The 20,170-nt window shown below is 34.9% G+C and overlaps 1 protein-coding gene across 1 annotated transcript in view; it reads right to left on the bottom strand.

Annotated features, from left to right (window-relative positions):
• Positions 1–820: 820 nt before the first annotated feature.
• Positions 821–20,170, bottom strand: part of erbb4a (erb-b2 receptor tyrosine kinase 4a) — a 188,636-nt gene continuing 169,286 nt past the window's right edge. The window contains exons 21-27 of the mRNA XM_073843370.1: positions 12,949–13,104; positions 12,602–12,677; positions 10,405–10,551; positions 9,432–9,529; positions 9,144–9,314; positions 7,128–7,425; positions 821–4,248 (exon numbers count right to left, since the gene is read on the bottom strand). Of these exons, the coding sequence (XP_073699471.1) occupies positions 3,389–4,248; positions 7,128–7,425; positions 9,144–9,314; positions 9,432–9,529; positions 10,405–10,551; positions 12,602–12,677; positions 12,949–13,104 (1,806 nt within the window). The 3' untranslated portion in view covers positions 821–3,388. The remainder of the gene's footprint in view (positions 4,249–7,127; positions 7,426–9,143; positions 9,315–9,431; positions 9,530–10,404; positions 10,552–12,601; positions 12,678–12,948; positions 13,105–20,170) is intronic.

Raw genomic sequence — 20,170 nt, forward strand, 5'->3', positions numbered from 1 at the left:
AACAAAAATGTTTAAGTACTAACATGACTAAAACTTAAGCTAAAATAAAAATTGATTTAAACAGAAATAAGTTAAATAGAAATATTATTATTGTTATTATTATTGAAAGTTAATCAAAAATATTTGAAATGACAAAAGCACATGACAAAATTACTATAATAATAATAATAATTATTATTATTATTATTATTATTATTATTATCATAATGACATAAAAATGACCTAAAAATACAAAATTAAAATTAAAATATTAAACATTCAAGACCCAAAATTCATAAGGACAATAGTCCATTTGATAGTCCATCAGTGGTTCAACCGTACTGTTATAAAGCTACGATGAGAGAAGCTGTGTGTTTGTAAGAAAAATTGGTAACAATTACTTAACAAATTGTTGTGATGTTTCCATCAGCTGTTTGGACTCTCATTCTGACGGCACCCATTCACTGCAGAGGATCCATTGGTGAGCAAGTGATGTAATGTGTGATCTTCAAATCTGTTCATATGAAGAAACAAACTTATCTACATCTTTGACATCCTGAGGATGAGTACATTTTCAGCAAATTTAGCCATTTAAAAATAAAACAAAAAGTAGCAGAGGTATAAATCTTACTGCTGATGGAAGTTGGTGGTGGTGGTTGGCGAGATCTGATCCGAAAGCACCAGAGTACTTGTTTGAAAAGGCAAGTTCAGACATGATGGATTACACCTGAAAAAGTGCAGTGAAAAAGCTAGTCCTCATACCATGCAACAACAAAAGACCCTCACATCCCAGACTCTAGAAACTTAATAACAAGTTCAAAATCTCAAACAAGACCTTTATTGTGTCATTCCATCAAATAGAATTACAACAGGGATGAGATGCATCTTTTGGAATAGCCCCAAAACAAACAAAAGTACAAGGAAAAAACAGAAAAGCCAAACAAATCTAGCTACATCTCCCATGGTGGAAGCAAATCAAAGTCTCGTCATTTCAGCATGGTACGTTTAGGACCAAATTTGCACAGTCACAACTTCATATGCTATGACACTCCGACATAAGTAATGACAAACGCCCATTACAGTTTATAAAACATATGAACATACTGTAGTTTCTCCCTGGCCACAATACAGTCACACTCTCACTGAGAGCAGGATACATTTCAGACAAAAGTATTTTCTGTCACAGTACATTGAAAAATTCTCCATTGGAGATCAGTAGTTTATTTGAGTTTGTATTGTGCCCACATCGTAATATTGCCTTCCAGAATATATCGATCTTGCCGTTAAATTCATTACTAGATGAATTACATACATAACACATTATTTTCAATACATGGTTCCCAGATCTAGATGAGTCTATTTGCACATGGGTGGCTCAGTAGTAAATATTCAAAGTGGTTTCACATATATTTACAGCAATTAAAGATCCCAGGTCAAACTCCATTGGCACGTCCAACCGATGCTTTGTGCCACTGAGGAAGGCACTTATTTCCCATTGTATGGCTGCCCATGTATTTTTTCTCTGCCTGTATCTGATTTGTTAATAACTTCTATATAGGAGTACAAAACTGGGGGGAAAGATCTTTAAAAAACATGACGAAGAACATGACTGAAAATAAATAGCAGGTGTAGTCCATTAATAAATCCACTACGGTACAAGAAGTGCGCCAATTTACAATCCACGTCATTGTCTTACTCACATAAGAGTTACTGTACTTCAGTTTTCTTGTGGGCGATCCTAGGTTCAGTACGCAACGTGTCCGTCAGTCAAAGAAAAAAGTAAGAGAAATAGCTTACGGCATCAACAGCAACAATACAAAATGGATGGAAAATGGTCAAAAAGACAGCTGGTCGGAACCAGAAAGAAATTGAAGTCCATTTCCTTTCGAAGAAACACATGAGAAAGTGTGATTTCTTGTTTTTCCTTACTTCTAACTTTTTTGTCAAGTTGGACACCAGTTTCCACAATGTCACGATGCACGTGCTAACTGTAGGAGAATCGGCCACAGGTGAGAATAAAAGGGATAGGTCAAACAAAAATGAAAATTTTCAGCATTTTCTCACCCTCATGTCCTTTCAAACCAATGTTGAAACACAAGTGAAGATATTTTAAATGAAACCTAATAGATTTCTTTCACTGAAAGTCCATTCAACCAAACTTAAAGAGATCGTAAAACAAATCAAAGTCTTCTGAAAAGACATGTTTTCAGTTCTGGTTTGGCTAAAAGTCAAATAAAAAAGCAATAAAAAAATATTTATTGTATTAAGTATACTTAGTAATAAGTATTTTAGTTTGACACCAGAGTGTTGATGTGCAAAACAGATTACTTTACTGACTGCAGAAATTATTGTAGGTTTTATTTCATTTATTTATTTTTGAAAATAAGGATAAATTTAACCTATTTTGTCATCTGGAAACATGTATCTTCTGTAGGTTCTGAAGGGCAGTACTAAATGGCAAAATAAGAAAAATTTACACATCTTCAGTCTGTTCAAAAGTTTTCACCCCGGCCTCTTAATGCGTCATTTTTCCTTCTGAAGCATCAGTGAACCTTCTGTAATAGTTGCATATGAGTCCCTCAGTTGTCCTTAGTGTGAAAAGATGGATCTCAAAATCATAAAGTCCTCATTGGAAAGGGTTCAAATACACAAAAATGCTGAAAAACCAAAGAATTTGTGGGACCTGAATGATTTTTGCTGAAGAACAGTGGGCAGTTTAACTGTTCAGGAGAAACAAGGGACTCATGAACCTCACAGTTCAGGAACCAAGGAATCAAGTGTATGTAAACTTTTGAACAGGGTCATTTTTTTTTTAATAAATTTAACTATTATTTTATTTTGTGAAATATCTTATTTAAATAAAGTAAAATAATTAACATTTTGCAGATTCTGCAAGGAGTATGTCAACTTTTGACTTCAACTGATGTAAAGCGAGAGAAAGATTACATTTACATCTTTATAAAAAGAAAAGTTACTTGGTACGAATGGATTTTTTTGTCTTTATTATTTAATCAAAATGTAAGGTATATAAATATGGTTTAAGAAAAAATAAATAACATTTTTTTTCCTCAGTGTAACGGACTGTCAGCGGAAGGTTCTCTCGGGTTCATTAAATAATATCTTCATTTGTGAGTGACATGAGGGAGAATAAATGATGGCAGAACATTATTTTTTTGTTCAAACTTCCCCTTTAAAGGATGTACATCTGGTTACATTCTGATTTGTTGGAATAGAAAAGATGGAATATCTTTTGGAATAGTTTAGAGGCACTTTGGTTGATCAGTCTTCCCTTTAAAGTCTGATAAGTCTCCTTCCTTAATTCCTGAAGTTGGGAGTCGTCCTATTCTTCAGTAATTCCAGTTTAGCATTCGGTGCTGGTAGAAGAATCTGGTTCTCTAGAACTGTTGCGTTACACTACCGTATTCCTGTGCCGGTATGGTGGAGGTGGCAGAACCGTTCCTGGTCTCTTGCTAAACTCGGAAAGATACTCAGGGTTGTCAGCCACGGCGATGCGACTTCGAATACTGTGCCTGTAGGGATGTTTGCTTTTGCACACTTGCGTAGGGTCTTGAGGGTTTGGTTGGGTCACCTTGGGTGGTAGACTATGTTGCCAGTAGTCAGGATTATCAAAATTCTTTTTTGTCTTCCTGTCGATCATTACAGTCCCAGAATGACCCATTTGAAGCACGTTACCTGGATAGACAAGGTGGCCGGGAAGGCCGGATATACTTTTACTGGTGACTGCAGATTTCACCACTTGAGCCGGATGGGTTGAAGAACCCGACTGACTTGCCAGACAAGGTTGGATCTGTTGGCTGACGAGGGAGATTTGGGTTAATAAGGAGGGATTGCCAGACATGCTGGAGGAACTGGATTCGGCACTGTGTGGCAACTGGGAATGCTGGCCATTTTGGCTCATCGATCTTGTTTGGGGGGGTTGAACAGGTGGAACGGCGAAATGAACATGTGTTCCCTGGCCATGGTGGTGGGCTTTCCCAGTTTGTGTCGAGAGGATAACGTGGCTACTTGCAGTGTTGGCTGCTGTTGTCAATTGTAGTGGGATGGAAGCTCCATTTTTCCTCAGAATCTCCTGGTTTGTCCCACTAGTGTTGTTGTATGTGTTGAGGTAAAGGGGTTCATTGATATACTCATCCTCCCCCTTGGGTTTCCTATCAGGGGTGCTGTGGTAACCCGGGTTGTCCAGTGCAGTAATATTTCCATTTTTCCGCTGGTTTACAAAAGGATTCTCCTCGACAGGACTAAGATGTTCTTTAGACACAAAAGACAATGAAAACAGAATGACAAAAGGTCAATACTTTATATCATACTACATATCAAAGCAATATACTGTACACTAGATTTACACTGGCATATATGTCAAATGATCAAAACTACAGAAAAACTACAAAAATAAAAATATTAATATTGTGAAATATTATTTCAATTTAAAATAACGGTTTATGTCTTAATATACTTCAAAATATAATTTATTTCTGTGATGCAAAGCTAAATTTTCAGCATCTTCTAGTCTTCAGTGTCACATGATACGTCAGACATCACCTTTTTCAGGATTTTTTGATGAACAAAACGTTTAAAAGTACAGCATTTATTGTAAATAGGCATCTTTTCTAACAATATAAGTATTTACTATCACTTTTTATCAATTGAACACACCCTTGCTGAATATGAGTATTTATTTCTTTCAAAGAAAGAAAGAAAGAAATTACTGACCCAAAACTTTAAACAGTACTATATTGATACAAAAGTTTTCTTATATGCTGCTGTTTTTAACTTTTTATTCAATAAATTCAAGCCTTGATGAGCAGAAACGTCTTCTTAAAAAAAAAAAAACATTAAAAATGATACTGATCCCAAACGTTTGAACAGCAATGTACATCAGCGTTATTTTAATATTAAGTACATATACTATTATAGTATTTATTAATATTTTATTTTATATATTTTTTCAGTGTTCTTTTTCTTTATAATTGTGCATTTTTTGTTAATTTTTTTTTCTATATTTATTTATTTAATTTTATTTTTGACTGAAATTAGGTTCAAATAAGTTTTAGTAACTTATTTACTTCAGTTAGTTGCCCAGGCAACATTTCTAACTTTAGTTTTAGTTCTTCTATCTAATATTTGTATTTTATTTCAACTAATGACAGTTTTAGTTAACAATAACACTGATATTAATCAGAACAATGCAAGATTAATTTTACCTTATTCAACATTTTTTTCTGCTTCCATATATCTAAACAAAATAAATGCTTGTATTAATCAGAATTTTGGGTCATGTAAACACCTTATTCAACATAAATCATCTCATAAATCGACCACCCCTGAACCAATGAATATACAAATAGTATTCTGAGTCATTAGATGCAGAGAGAACTACTGAAGGAACACATTTTTTGGAGAGGAGATTTTAGAAATATTAAAAGGAACACTGTGGCCTACATTTGTGCGAATCTCATGACCTACATTTTACAATTCATCACGTTCTTGTGTGTTATTGTCAGGAAATGAATGAGAATTAATGAGCTGATTAAATTAGTGTTCGCATAATATATATCCAGCATAATAAATGAGCAATGTCTCTAGTATTTTCAGAAGAGAACAGCAGTGTTAGTTTATTCTGAATATGCTGACTACATGTGTACACGAATATTCATTTAGCTGTGGAGCATGTGAACATCTTCAAAATCTTAAATAGAACATGAACCTTAGTTGGAAATTAAGTAAATATGGTCACCAAAAGCATCGACATTACTTAATTAGCTACATTTTTCAGTATGACAGTAGCTGTTTTTAAAATAGAGTAGCTTTTATCATTAAGAAGTTAGTTTACTCAAATTGCGGTGTAGCATTATATGTTTTTGTCACATTATATTGCACATTAAAGTCCCCCTGAAATCAAACTGAAAGTTTTTTGGCTTTTAGTATGAATATATTAGCCTTAAGATTATCTATAAGCTGGTGTGCTTCAAAACAATGACAAAATTCGCGTTTACAAGATATGGGCATTCAAAACTTACAGTCTTGTCACTTCCGCCAATATGAATCGACGATTTTGATGATATCACCGTGCACTTCAGTTTCTCATCAAACGTTCTGTCCAATCAAATGCTCTCTAGAGTCCGTAGTGTCCCGCCCCCTACACTATAAATAGACGCTGAATCTGTGGCTGAGATTGTTCACTTGTTCACAGCGTAAGTGTTTTCTGTTTGGTGAATGGCATGTATTGCACAATGTAGGCAATAGAGAACGATTCAGACAGTGTGAATGTGCTTTCCATTTGGGAAAATGAGGTCTTGTTTCACTTTGTGTCACGCGAACCGCGGCACCGCACAAAGTCTACTCCAGACGCAATAACACGGAGCAGATCATATGCGCTCACATGTGCGATAGGCATGTATTAAACTACACAGCCTCAGCATGATTATGATCACTATTTTGTTTTAGCACGAGTTTCATATTGAATCTGTGGGGTAATTTATTAGTCTGTTGCTGTCATAAGCTTACAAATGCGGCTTTACGAGCTCAACGGCTCTGGCCCGAGCAGATATTAATGGAACGCTATTGGCTATTCAGAATAAGTGGGCGGGGCTGAGTGATATGTTTTTGTTTCAGTTAAAAGTACGTCACCACATAGAATAACGCTGCGTGTTTCAAGGCACTTCAGTGGACCTTTAAGCATTTTATATCTAGCTACTTTGTGTTGGTAATAAACAGTCTCTTGGCTGTAGTTTAACTACTGATACTAGCATAACAACAGTGAGTAGCCTACTTATAGTTAACCACCCACAATTCATTGGCACTCTTTAAGGCCTCTAAGGTGAAGGATGAGACCATTAACTGCTGCCAAAATTTGTAATGGAGGAACTCAGAATCTATTGATTTATCATCCTACTCAACCCACCACACTGGATTAATGTTTTACTCCAGACACCCTTTTGTTTTAAACTATCTGAGGTTGAAATGGAACGACTGCGATATTATCGACCAGAGAATGTGTAATAAAAGACTTTCAGAGGTGATTTACACCAAACTAATTCATGTATACCCAGAAGCGACATGCACATGCCCCTCATATTTTTGTGCCAAGTGGATTTTGAATAGAAAAAGTCTCCCTTTTTTTATTTTACCTGAGGCTGATTTGTTCATAGGGCTCATGTAGCCATCTTCATCCGTGGACTTCTGATTCCTCTCTCCGAGAAAGACTGTCGGGTCTGCGCTGTAGCGCTGGCCGTCGCAGTCGCCTCCAGCAGACATGGGCTGTTTTTTCAAGCTCCCGTTACAGTGTTGTTCCTCAAGGGCTTCGAGAACGGCACCTTGTGTGCTTACAGGAATAAAGATGCCACTCGCTGTACCAGAAGTGTCATGGGAACAAGCTCCCATCCCGTCTTCAGGGCTAAAAACTCTGTCACGACATCTCAGTTGCGTCTATATGGGTGAACAAAAATAAAGTTTAGATGGATCATCCACCTGCCTCGATGACTCAGCAATCATTTAGATGTCTAAATCTTTAGTTTTATAATGACAGTGCTCGATTACAAATAAAAAAGTTGAAAATTGTAGGGGGTGTCATTGCTAGAAAAGAAACATTTCTGCTAAAATAAGAGATGATAGGATAGGCTATTTAAGTGCAGGTGAAAAGATGTGTTTTTGTTTTTCTCATGTCGTCCAAATGCAAGTGGTTTTGATTCGGAATGAAAAAAGGGACTCTGGGAATTTGGAAAGAAATCGATGGGATGATAGCAAGCCAAATTAAGGATGAAACTAAAGGTTTTAGGGACAAACAGAATTTCAAAAATACTGATTACTTACAAAATATGGTTTGCATGGTGAGCATTGGAGTAAATGAGTGAAATCAAAGCAAACACTATGTTCCCCTAATGATCCAGTAATCAGTTTCCTTCAAGGAGTAGTTTCAAGGAGTTTGTTTCTTCATTGGAACAGGTTTGAAGAAATGAGCATTACATCACTTGCTCATCAATGGATCCTCTGCAGTGAATGGGTGCCGTCAGAATAAGAGCTGCTAAATCCACACCACTCCAGTCTACCAATCAATGTCTTATGAAGTAAAAAGCTGTGCGTTCACAAGAAACAAATCCATCAAGACTTTTTAATGTTAAACTGTTGCTTCTGGCCAAAATAAGCTTCCATAAAGCATACTAACACTTTTTAGAGTGAAAAATTCCATCTTCTGTTGTGCTCTCACATCAAAATCCACCAACGTATTTGTTTAAAACTGTTTTGGAATGTATTTACTAATAAACATGGCTTGATCTGTGCATATGTCACATATATTTTGGACAAGACAGCTTTTTTACTAAAGAAAGCAATATTATGGATAGATGATTCTACCTAGAAACAAGGGTTTAAAGTTCAATAATGACATTGATTCCTTAATGATTAATGATTTATTAAGACAACTTTTCACTTCACAAGATGTCAACTGATGAACTATAGTAGTGTGGATGGATTACTTGTGGATTATTGTGATGTTTTTATCAGCTGTTTGGACTCTCATTCCAAGTGAGGAAAACAAACTCTTCTTCATCTAGGATGGACTGAGGCTGAGTACATTTTCAGCAAATTTTCATTTATATTTCCAATTAATTTTTGACTAAACTTCCACTGACATGAATGCTTATAAATATTTGGGTATTATATATATTTTTGTTTTTGTCTTCCCCATCTGCCTTTAATTGGATAAACTAGTTCTTTTCATTTCAAACTTCTGTTAATAGTCCCGACCCTTAACTTACTGGTAAATAAATAGAAAACAAGAAAAACAAGACAAAAAAATCTAAGTAAGAAAAGCATTTTTTGCAGTGTTCCAAACACGTAAGACATTTGTTCATTGTCATAACACAAATTAAGATATTTTTGATGCAAAATTTGTCTTTGTGCACAAAAAAGTATTCTTGTAGCTTTATAAAATTAAGGTTGGACTATTTTATCGATGTCCTTACTATCTTCCTGGGCCTTGAACATGTCAGTTGCATTGCTGTCTATGCAGGGTCAGAAAGCGCTTGGATTTAATCAAAAATGTCTTTAATTGTGTTCTGAAGGTGAATGAAAGTCATCTTGATTGTACTGCAATCAAAGTATATATTTCATAAAGAACTCTAAAGAAAGCAAGGGGCTATTCTTACCCTACTGGTATCCATTGGTGGTCTTGACGTATAAGAAGAAGTAGCAATATTGAAGGTCTGAGGAACCAAGTACTCCTCAGCATCCATCAGGTCATCCAGCTCCTCCTCATCTAGAAGACTCTGGAAGAACTTACTGTGACTGGGGCTGGGCAGCTTCATGCGATCGTCCCCCTGAGAGCAGAAATGACACCATCACTCTCTGCAATCACCTTGAGTTTAATGGGTGGTGTAGGACAAAAGTATTGATTTTCAAGGTGAGATGTAATACAAAAATAGTCACATTCTCACCTGTATGACGAGGTATCTCTGAGGGTCTCGTGCCATGCGGCTGAACTCTGCAGCGAGTTCTTTAAAGCGAGGCCGACTGTCGGCATCAATCATCCAGCCTGGAGGTGACAGTAAGAAATGCCAAATAGTACACTGACACTAGATAGATAGATAGATAGATAGATAGATAGATAGATAGATAGATAGATAGATAGATAGATAGATAGATAGATAGATAGATAGATAGATAGATAGATAGATAGATAGATAGATAGATAGATAGATAGATAGATAGATAGATAGATAGATAGATAGATAGATAGATAGATAGATAGATAGATAGATCTTGTTTTTTTCCCCTCACATCGGAGTTAGAATTTGCCCCAAATTACTGAACTTCTTACGGTTCTATTATGTCTTTGACAGGAAGTAACATGCCCTCACCTTGCAGCAGGCTGCTCCTTATTTCCTCCCAATTAATTTCCTTTCAGTTCTCACACTCAAACACATTATCCAAATGAGCAGCAATTACTCACGCAATCACACCACGTTTCATCTCCATCAATATTTCGCATTTCATTGTCCGTGGGGTTACAGATGTCACAGCGAGTAGAATCACAAACAACAGCTTACAGTCAAAATGTAATTAGAATTAATGGGTTCAATCCGCGTCTCATTTCATCTCTTTGTGTTTATTTGATTGAACCGGCTGAGAAACCCCAGCGCTCACTCGGTTGCTTATTTCCACAGTCCGCAAGACTGTCTGGCCTAACATGACGAGTGGCTGGGCTAAAAACCATGTGACTGTCACGGTGCTAGTACAAAAACCATAGCATGGAAAAATCATGGTCATACTGTTTTGTGGACAATAAAGTCATTGTCATACATTGGAATTTACCTTCCAGTATAGTATTTGAACAAAATGTATGTGTACTAATGCTTTTCTGTAGCATTTGAGCTACTGATCACATCAAGGGTTCTACATAACACTCACATTTGACCATCACCATGTAGACATCTATGGTGCAGATGGGCGGCTGGGGCAAACGCTCGCCCTTCTCCAAGATGTCTGGAATCTCACGTGTGGGAATCGCATCGTAGGGCTTTCCTCCGAACGTCATCAGCTCCCAGATAGTCACACCTGAATGATAATATATAAAGTCAATGCATCACATTCTGTATGTAAATTACAATATATGAAGTCAATATATACAGTCAAGCCCGAAATTATTCATACCCCTGGCAAATTCTAAAGTTACTTTTATTGAACCAGCAAATTTTTTTTGACCAGAATTGACACAGGCTTCTCCCAAAAGATAATAAGACGATGTACAAGAGGCTTCATTGTGGAAAAAAAAATATTACTCATCTTTTATTTACATTTGAACAAAAAGTGGCATAGAATAGACATAGAAAAGCCTGTATTGGCTATTACAGCAATCAAACACTTCCTATAATTACTGACCTGCTTTTTGCATGTCTCCATTGGTATTTTTGCCCATTCATCTTTAGCGATTACTTTGATAAGTTTCCCTGGTCCACCGGCTGAAAAACACCCCCAAAACATTGGGTTCCCACCATCATGTTTGACAGTGGGGATGGTGTTCTTGGGGTTCAAGGATTCTCCTTTCTTACACCAAATGAAGGCTACATCATTGTGGCCAAACAATTACATTTTTGTTTCATCTGAACATAAAACAGAAGACTAGAAGTCTTCTTCTTTGTCCAGATGAGCATTTGCAAAGGCCAAGTGGGCTTTTGTGTGCCTTATCTAGAGAAGTGGTGTCATCCTTGGTCTGCATCCGTGGAACCCAGCGGTGTGCAGTGTCCGTTGGACTGTCTGCCTTGAGATGTTGCCACCAGCAGAGCCCAGATCATCAGGATGGCCTTGGTGACGGCCTTTTTTACCTCTCTCACTATCCTCCTGGCCAGCACAGGTGTCACTTTTGGCTTCCGACCATGTCCTCTGAGATTTTTCACAATGCGGAACGTCTTTTATTTTTAATAATACTTTGCACTGTAGCCACTGGAACTTCAAAACATTTAAATATGATCTTATAGCCCTTTCCTGACTTGTGAGCAGACACAATGCGCAGCCGCAGGTCCTCAGTGAGCTCCTTTGTCTTAGCCATGACTGTCCACAAACCAACATCAGAGAGCTTCTGTTTTTCATTTTAGGCTTTAGAACAGCTCGGACTATTTAAAACTTTATACTATAGAACTTTGGATTGTGGACTGTGACAGTTTGCAAAGGATATGATTATTTTTTGACATGGTACTTTTTGTTCAAATGTAAATAAAAGCTGAGAAATATTTGTTTCCACAATGATGCCTCTTGTACATTGTCTTATTATCTATCTATCTATATATATATATATATATATATATATATATATATATATATAAACACTCTAAGCTGTACCACATGCACCAAAGGCATTGTACTTTTCTATCATTACATTAAAACTATCATTTTTATTTTGTAATTTTAGCTTATTTTATTGTGCTTTTACTGCATTTTTAAATACATTTAGTAATATAAAATTTAAAAATATGTAACAGTTTATTTAATTAGATATTGCATTATATCAAAAATTACACAATGTCAAAGTCCCTTTGACAATGTACAGCAAATATTAGAGTTAAAATATCTACAATTTTAAAACTGCAAATCTGTAGCAGGATACATAATTTTAAGTGTATTTATATATGTTATGCACTATTTATAAAGTATATCATATTCAGATTATACCAATAGAGTTTTTGCTCACAAAGGCTGCATCTATTTAATGAAAAAGACAGCAAAACTGTAATATTGTGAAATATTTTATAATTTAAAATAACTGCTTTCCCTTTTAAAATATTGTAAAATAAAATTTGTTTCTGTAATTCAAATCAGAATTTTCAGAATCTTGAGTGTTACATGATTCTTCAGAAATCATTCAAATATGCTGATTTGCTGCTCAAAAAAAACATTTATTAATATTATCAATACTGAAATGTTGTGCTGCTCAACATTTTTGTGGAAACCCCATTTATTTCAATAGACAGAAAGATTATATATGTCTTAATTGTGACTTTTGATCAAATAATGCATCTTTGCTGAATAAAAGTATTAGGCTCTTTCAAAAAAAAAAAAAAAAAAAAAAAAAAAAAAAAAAACTAGAACACTGTAAAAGTATTTTACTTACCATAGCTCCATACATCACTCTGATGTGTGAACTTTCTGTAATGAATGCACTCTAGGGCCATCCACTTGATGGGCATCTGCATAAGAAAGAATTCTCATCAGGATGCAATAGTCACATAGTAATGCAATCATGTATTTAAAAAAAATTAATTTGAAAACAGCACTGCAATATGATTAGAAATTGGACATATAATCAAGCAACTGCCATTCTCGTTGATTAATGGTTTTGTATCCAACCCACTATATGATGTACAAAATCACTTAAAAATTATCTCAATTCCAAACCATTCGCATATGAAGTTTTAAGAGTTCGTCAGAACCAGTGTGTCTCAGGATCTAAACACTTACCTTCCCTCCATCGGAATTGTACTCCTTTTCATTAGTGTCCAGCAGTCGTGCAAGTCCAAAATCAGTGATCTTAATGTGGTTAGGAGATTTGACCAGGACGTTACGGGCCGCAAGGTCTCTGTGCACCAGCCGCTTCTCCTCCAGGAACATCATACCCTGCCGAAGAGGATATCTGAGCACTTCTTTGCAAAAACACTATGATTATTATAAATTCAACTAAGAATCATTACAGTCAGAACATTAGAGGTCTGTTAAGAATATTAATCCCATTGGATGTGATAGGAAAAACTTAAGCTGCTCTCAGCGATATGTTTAGTGCACAACATTGCACAAGTTGAAACCAAAAGAAATTGAGCCAGTTATTGCTCATAAATCATCCCACCAAAAATATTTTCTCTAGGATTTGGTGTCTGGCCATGTGTTTTTTTTTTTTTTTTTGGGTAGAACATTATTTTTCAGGTCTACAAACATCCCTCCTTGTCTGTACCCAAATTGTGACAGTGATGTTTTAGAAAGAAATTTTACCAGAAGCAAAAACATTAAAATAAACAGAAACAAACAAAATTGTGCAGTTATGAGAACAAATTGACATGTTTGAGAGAGTAATTGTCCCTGCGAGTTGTGTTTCTTTTGCTGCTCAGCTTTACTGTGAAAAAGATTGAATGGCACAGTGATATAAAAATGCTTTCATTTCAGTCCAGTGATATTTTGCAAAAAGACACCCAAAGGACAACAAAAACATTTCAACGTTGCACTTGTATAAAACATAAAATATATACGATGAGACTTATGATGGTCGGAATATTTCCAATGTTTTTATTATGAATACAACATTCAGTGACCATCAGGCTGTGTTCAAAATGAGAATCATTTCTCTGTATACTGTTCCCTTTGCCACACCGTCAATCATTTCATGAGAATATGTGTTTTTCTTGCTTAAGTGCTGTTCAAAATTAGTTAGCAGCAAAAGAAAAGACAGGCAGACAATGTGAAGTCAAGCACATTGTGTTAAAATACATTTTGTCCTGAAACTTTTCAGCATTACAGACAAATGTGAGAATTAAACATAGGAGCAGACACCTGATATTGAGAGAATGAATCATAGACTGATCTATCATCAGACACACACCAAAGCCACAGTGTGAAACTTTTTCCAAGTGACACTTTTTATTACTGTATTAATAAAAGTATATTGTATGTACTGTATTAGAACATTTTTATTACTATCTGTATACAACAGCCAATATAACAAGCAAATATGAAGTATCAGTTGATACATTTAAAATAATGATTTTTGTTTTAATGCATTTTAACAACTATATAACTAAAACAGGTTTACTTAGTATAGGCTGTTTTATTATGAATATGACCCTTTTGTCACACTTTTACAAATAGAACAAGGTTTACAATGTAGAACTTGGCTTTAGATGCCCCTATCCTCACTTCTAACTGTTTATTCACTAATTTGGCATGAATAATATGCACATTATCCAGTCACTTAACAGCAATAAAACACACCCAGTCCAAATCATAACTATGTCAACAGCAGTGCAAGCCCAGCATCTCTCATAGGATAAATTGCACAGCACTATTCTAAATGAGCAGCATCTTTCCATAGTCTTACAAACCATCCATTTATTTTTTATTAACCATTAAACAGAAATTCATTCCCTCAGGCTCGTTCCGCTCTTCTCCTGCGCCATGACCATTGCTTTAGTACTGAAGGATCAAGTGTTTAATGTCTAACACGCTCCATGGATTTCTAATTCTTTTAAACAGATACAGGACAGAATGAATACTTGGCTCAGGTATGCTGAGGTTTGTAGTAATCAACGTTTCCATTGATTGACTGTCCAGTCCCAGAAGTAATCTGTTTTAAATACACTTTCATTTCACTGCACTGTAATTGCATTGGCGTACCTCCATGCTGGCTCTCCTAAAGTAGCCAAATAAATACATGCAATGAAAATGGTGTTTACTTGTACTGTTTTGGCTGATTGGTCTGCTTTCTGAAACATTTAGTATGTATTAATGACATTTGTTAACAATGTTGGCTAATTGTCTTAATGATGGATTTGTTTCTTACAAACTTAGAGTTTTTCTCTTCACAAGATGTTAATTGATGGACTGGAGTTGAGTGGATTACTTGTGGATTATTGTGAAGTTTTTATCAGCTGTTTGGACTCATTCTGACGGCACCCATTCACTGCAGAGGTAATGATAAAAGATAATTAAAGTTACAGCTCACCCAAAATTGAAAATTATCCAATGATTTATTCACCCTCAAGCCAAATGGCTCTGAGGGGTTAATAAGGGCTTTTTGAAGCAAAATCATGCATTTGTGTAAGAAAAATATCCATATTTAAAACTTTATTCACCATAATATCTAGCTTCCGCTAACTGTTGTATGTGCGTTCAATAGAGTCCAAAAAGCAGTATACAAGTTTATTTTTTATATATACTAAATGTAATGTATTGTAAACTATACATAAATGTACAGACATGTTATGTATGGTAAAGTTCAAGTATATTTTTTAAGTATGTAGTAAGTATACAAATATCAGTTTACTAATAGTATACTTTTAAGTGTGCTATTTCAATACTCTTTGGGACTAAATTGGCCCACTTTCTAGTATACAAAAGTATATTTTTAAGTATACTTTAAGTCTAACAGTAGTAAACGTTGAGTACACAACTAGTTCACATCTGTTGTCAGTTTGTACTGATAGTATACTAAAAGTGAACTTATAGGTTTACTGATAGTTTACTAATTAAATACTTTTTTATGCATATTTTGAAGAATAGTCTCAGTGAACTACTAGTTTAGTAGTTTCATACAGCAAGTATACTCGTAAGGTTTACGTCATTATCAAAACCCCAAAGCTTGCCAGTCATTATTACCTCTTCATGGGTCAACATTTTATTCCATAATGTTACATGTCTATGGTTTTGTTGCTGTTTTATGTCTGACGACTGTGTTAGATTACATGTGGAAGCATCTGTTGTTTTGGTTTCTTCTTCACTTGTGTTTTAGAAATTCTGTACAGAAGACGTGTAACAGTGCCCCTAGCGTATAACAATGAAAACACAGATTCTCAGAGCACAAGTATTGCTCAAATATATTTAGACTTCTAAATGTACGTCAAGTATACTTAAATGTCATTTTAAGTATGTTTCTGAGAAGTATATAAAGCACATTTCTGAGAAGTAGACTAAAAGTATACTTTCTTATTTTTTTAGTTTAAAAGAAGTATACTAAAAGCACACTTGAATAAACTTCTTTTTCATAAGGGTACCTCTTCATAGGTTGACATTTTATTCCATAAAGTTACACAGTTTTACATATGTATGGTTTTGATGCTGTTTTATGTCTGACAATTGTGTTAGATTACATGTGGAAGCATCTGTTGTTTTGGTTTCTTCTTCATTTGTGTTTTAGAAACTCTGTACAGAAGATGTGTAACAGCGCCCCTAGTGTATAACAATGAAAACATGGGTTCTCAGAGCACAAGTCTAGCTCAAATATATTTACAGTAGACTTTTTCTAAATGTAAGTCAAGTATACTTACAGTAAATGTCATTTAAGTATATTTCTGAGAAGTATATAAAGCACATTTCTGGGAAGTAGACTGAAAATATACTTTCCTATTTTCCTAGTTTAAAAGAAGTATACTAATAGCACACTTGAATAAACTTCTTTAGAATTACAAAACAAGGATTTGTAAAGAAAAATGTGGAGGATTTCGATATTAGTCAAGAGGGGACTGGTTTTCCTTTGCTGTAAACAAAACTTGGTTCTCACAAGACTGGCATATTCTCACTGGATCTTACACTATACGCCTACATCCTATGTCATCCAAACGCCACTCTCTCGTGTACATGTGTTAGAGCAAGCTAGAGATTATTTGATATTATATTAATAACTCTTGTGTTCCCAAGGTGTCAAGATTTAGATTATTCGCCAACCAAGCTACTGCCATTGAGATGAATGGGAATGTTAATGAATAGCTTTCTCAAGTTATTATAGGCTTCCTTGGATGTTGCTGTGCATTTCTAGAAGCATCATTTGCTTTTAGAAGCTTTGAGCTTTCTGTATATTCAGACCTTTAACTTCACTTGAAAAAAAAAGAGAGAAAGAGAGAGAGAGACCGCATAGATAAAACAGGCAGCAAAGAGCAGTCCTTTGTGTCCACTGTTTGAGTGCACCCAGATGAAAGTAGGAGTAACCTAATCAAAACGCCGCCTGCATTTAGCATAACAAGCCATCTGCATGCCGATCCAGGGAGCGAGACTTAATGCCGGCGTGAGGTGCATTCGAGGGCATTCATAGAGCGTCTCCTCATCTCACTCTTTTATGCACCAGCTTTTATGTGTGCATTAATAAAGGTTAAAGTTTCCGTGGAACGGAAGGGAAGAGGGTCCCTCGGTGCCCTATTACAACATATTCTCGCCTCCGGATAGGCAAATAACAAAAATTAGACTCACTTGATTACTTGGAACTAATTAGAAGGAAAAAAAGGGAAAAAAACAACAAGGCGCTATGGTGAAAGCATGCTTAATTCTGTGGACAATAATGCTGACAAGGGTGGAAAGAGGAAGTGGGCTGGAACAAGAGAGAAGCCATACTCAGCATCACAATGGGAATAGAAAGTGACAGAGGTGACTGATATAAAACATACCGCAAGGACATATAGAAACCTATGACATACTGTATATTCAAAAATGTCCTCAAAAGTTACAATCAAACGCATCTATGCTATCATTATCATGGGTAATATGGTTGCTGCTCAAGCTTGTCACTGCATATAGTGGTTAAATATGTTTTATCTTTTAACTATAGAACTATTCTTCAAGAAGATTGTATACAAAATGAATTGACCTCAAATTCGTTATTCAAAAAGAGCTTTCCAGTAGTTATGACATTCTGTTGCGTTCATGTGTGCTCATCTCGAAAATGCAATCATTCTGACATGTCTTGAAGGCAGCATCTCTCTATTTGGAGAAAATAATGAAACTCCAAAATGGAAAGATGATTAAAACAAATACTGCTCCAATTAATTAGATGTTTAATTTATGAACTAAAATATTTACACACTTAGAACTCTCACAAAGTCAAAGTGAGTCAGTCATTATTGTTATTTATTTATCATTCAAGTTTGCTCTTAAAAATCTAGCTTATTTCTGTGATGATGCTACACTCTAAGCATGATTGACATTTCAAAATATAACTGTATTATATAAACACTCATAAAATAAAGTAATATATAAAAACAATATTCATGATCATGTAAATCAATGCAAATATATTTACAATTCTCACAGAGGACATGTAACGCAAAAAGCAATTATTTTGTTGCACGTATTTATTTCTAACTACAGCTGTATTAGAAAAAGTAATTTTACAACTATTTAACTATCAGACAAAACTTAACCCAAAAACCAAATATACAATAATTACACATCGCTTATGTAAGAAAAATCGCTTATGTATGCAAGTCATTTTTTCATTGTAAATTAGACAATGACTTGTTATTTTTCACACAAAAATCATTATTTTGGTAGTATTTTACTGTAAAATTATATTAAATGCAATTAATAGTACGTTTATGTACTATATGTGACCCTGGGCCACAAAATTAATCTTAAGTAGCAGTAGCAATAGCCAAAAATATAGATTTTTCTTTTATGCCAAAAATCATTAGGATATTAAGTAAAGATCATGGTGAGAGGTGGTTTTCTTAATATTCAGATTTATTTATTTTTGCACCCTCAGATTGCAGATATTTAAAAAGTTGTATCTCTGCCAAATATCGTCCTATCCTGACAAACCATACATCAGTGGAAACACTTGTTATATTCTACCATATGGTGGATACAGTGGTCAACTACAAGAAATAAAAAGTCTGAAATCACAAAAATCTTCCTGTGTGCATAATCAGTGGTTTAGTTTGAGCTTCCTTTTGCATTCACTCACAAACAAACATGTTTGCAAATCTCAAATGCAAAGACAGCACTAAGAGCCAGTGTATCCCCTAAACATGCATGAATAATACAGAAACTGCACTAATAGACTCTACATGCTGAAACTCTGCAATGGCATTATACCTGTACTGTTAGTATAAAAATCTCCCTGTGGAGTTTCCTGAAGCACAATGTTGTTTTCCAGAGACATTGTGAGTTTTGTCTCTACCACATGGCAGTGAGACTGTCCATCATCCAGATGGGTCTCAAATGACACTTATACTGTACAGGAACACACTGTTTCAGAGGCACAGCAGGGCACTAATCTAACAGTACAATAGGTTTTGGGAGAAATAGACTTACTGGCTATGATACAGCTTACTTTATATGATCTGAATGTGATGAAACAAATAAAAACCTGTTAGACGACAAAAGTAATAAGACAGAAAAACAGCATTGTAGTTCTCCAATGTAAAACACAAAAGTGAATGAGTAAACACAAATGTGACAAAGTATAAAAAGTGAGACTCAGAAGTCAGTATTCATTTTTACAAGGTTTTTGGGATTACGGCTGGACAGATTTTAACCAAAGAGTGAAGAATGCCCAGATCTGAAGAGCAGAGGTGAGCTCCTCTATTCCCAGAGCATCCCACTGCCCCCTCTCATGGCATCTGCTGAAATGTCACCACTCAGGTAATAAAACAATAAATCTTTTTGATATTTAGGAGAGTAAATATCACAAAGTAACCCTGATTTTTTTTTTTTTTTTTTTTTTTTAAGACAAAAGAAATAAAACAGGAAAGAGAAAATGTGGCTATTAACATTATAATACCAAAACTTCAGCTTGCTGTTAGTAGAGGTAACTCAAACTAAAACCATGAAAATTAAAATAAATAAATAAATAAATAAAAATATAAATTAGGGGGAAACGAAATTAAAAAAATGGCATGATTTCTTCATTTCAATTAGTTCAACTTGATGTACTAAATAAAACAAAAATCTAAAAATAAAATTATTAAATACAGATTTTTGGAAACAACGATAATGTTAAAATATTATACAAAAAAAAATACATAAATTAGTGCTGTCAAATGATTAATCATGATTAATCACATCCAAAATAAAAGTTTTTGTTCAAATAATATATATATATATATATATATATATATATATATATATATGTGTGTGTGTGTGTGTGTGTGTGTGTGTGTGTGTGTGTGTGTGTGTGTGTGTGTGTACTGTGTTTATTTCTTATGTATAT

This window comes from Garra rufa, chromosome 6, assembly GCF_049309525.1.
Source record: "Garra rufa chromosome 6, GarRuf1.0, whole genome shotgun sequence".
NCBI lineage: Eukaryota > Metazoa > Chordata > Actinopteri > Cypriniformes > Cyprinidae > Garra > Garra rufa.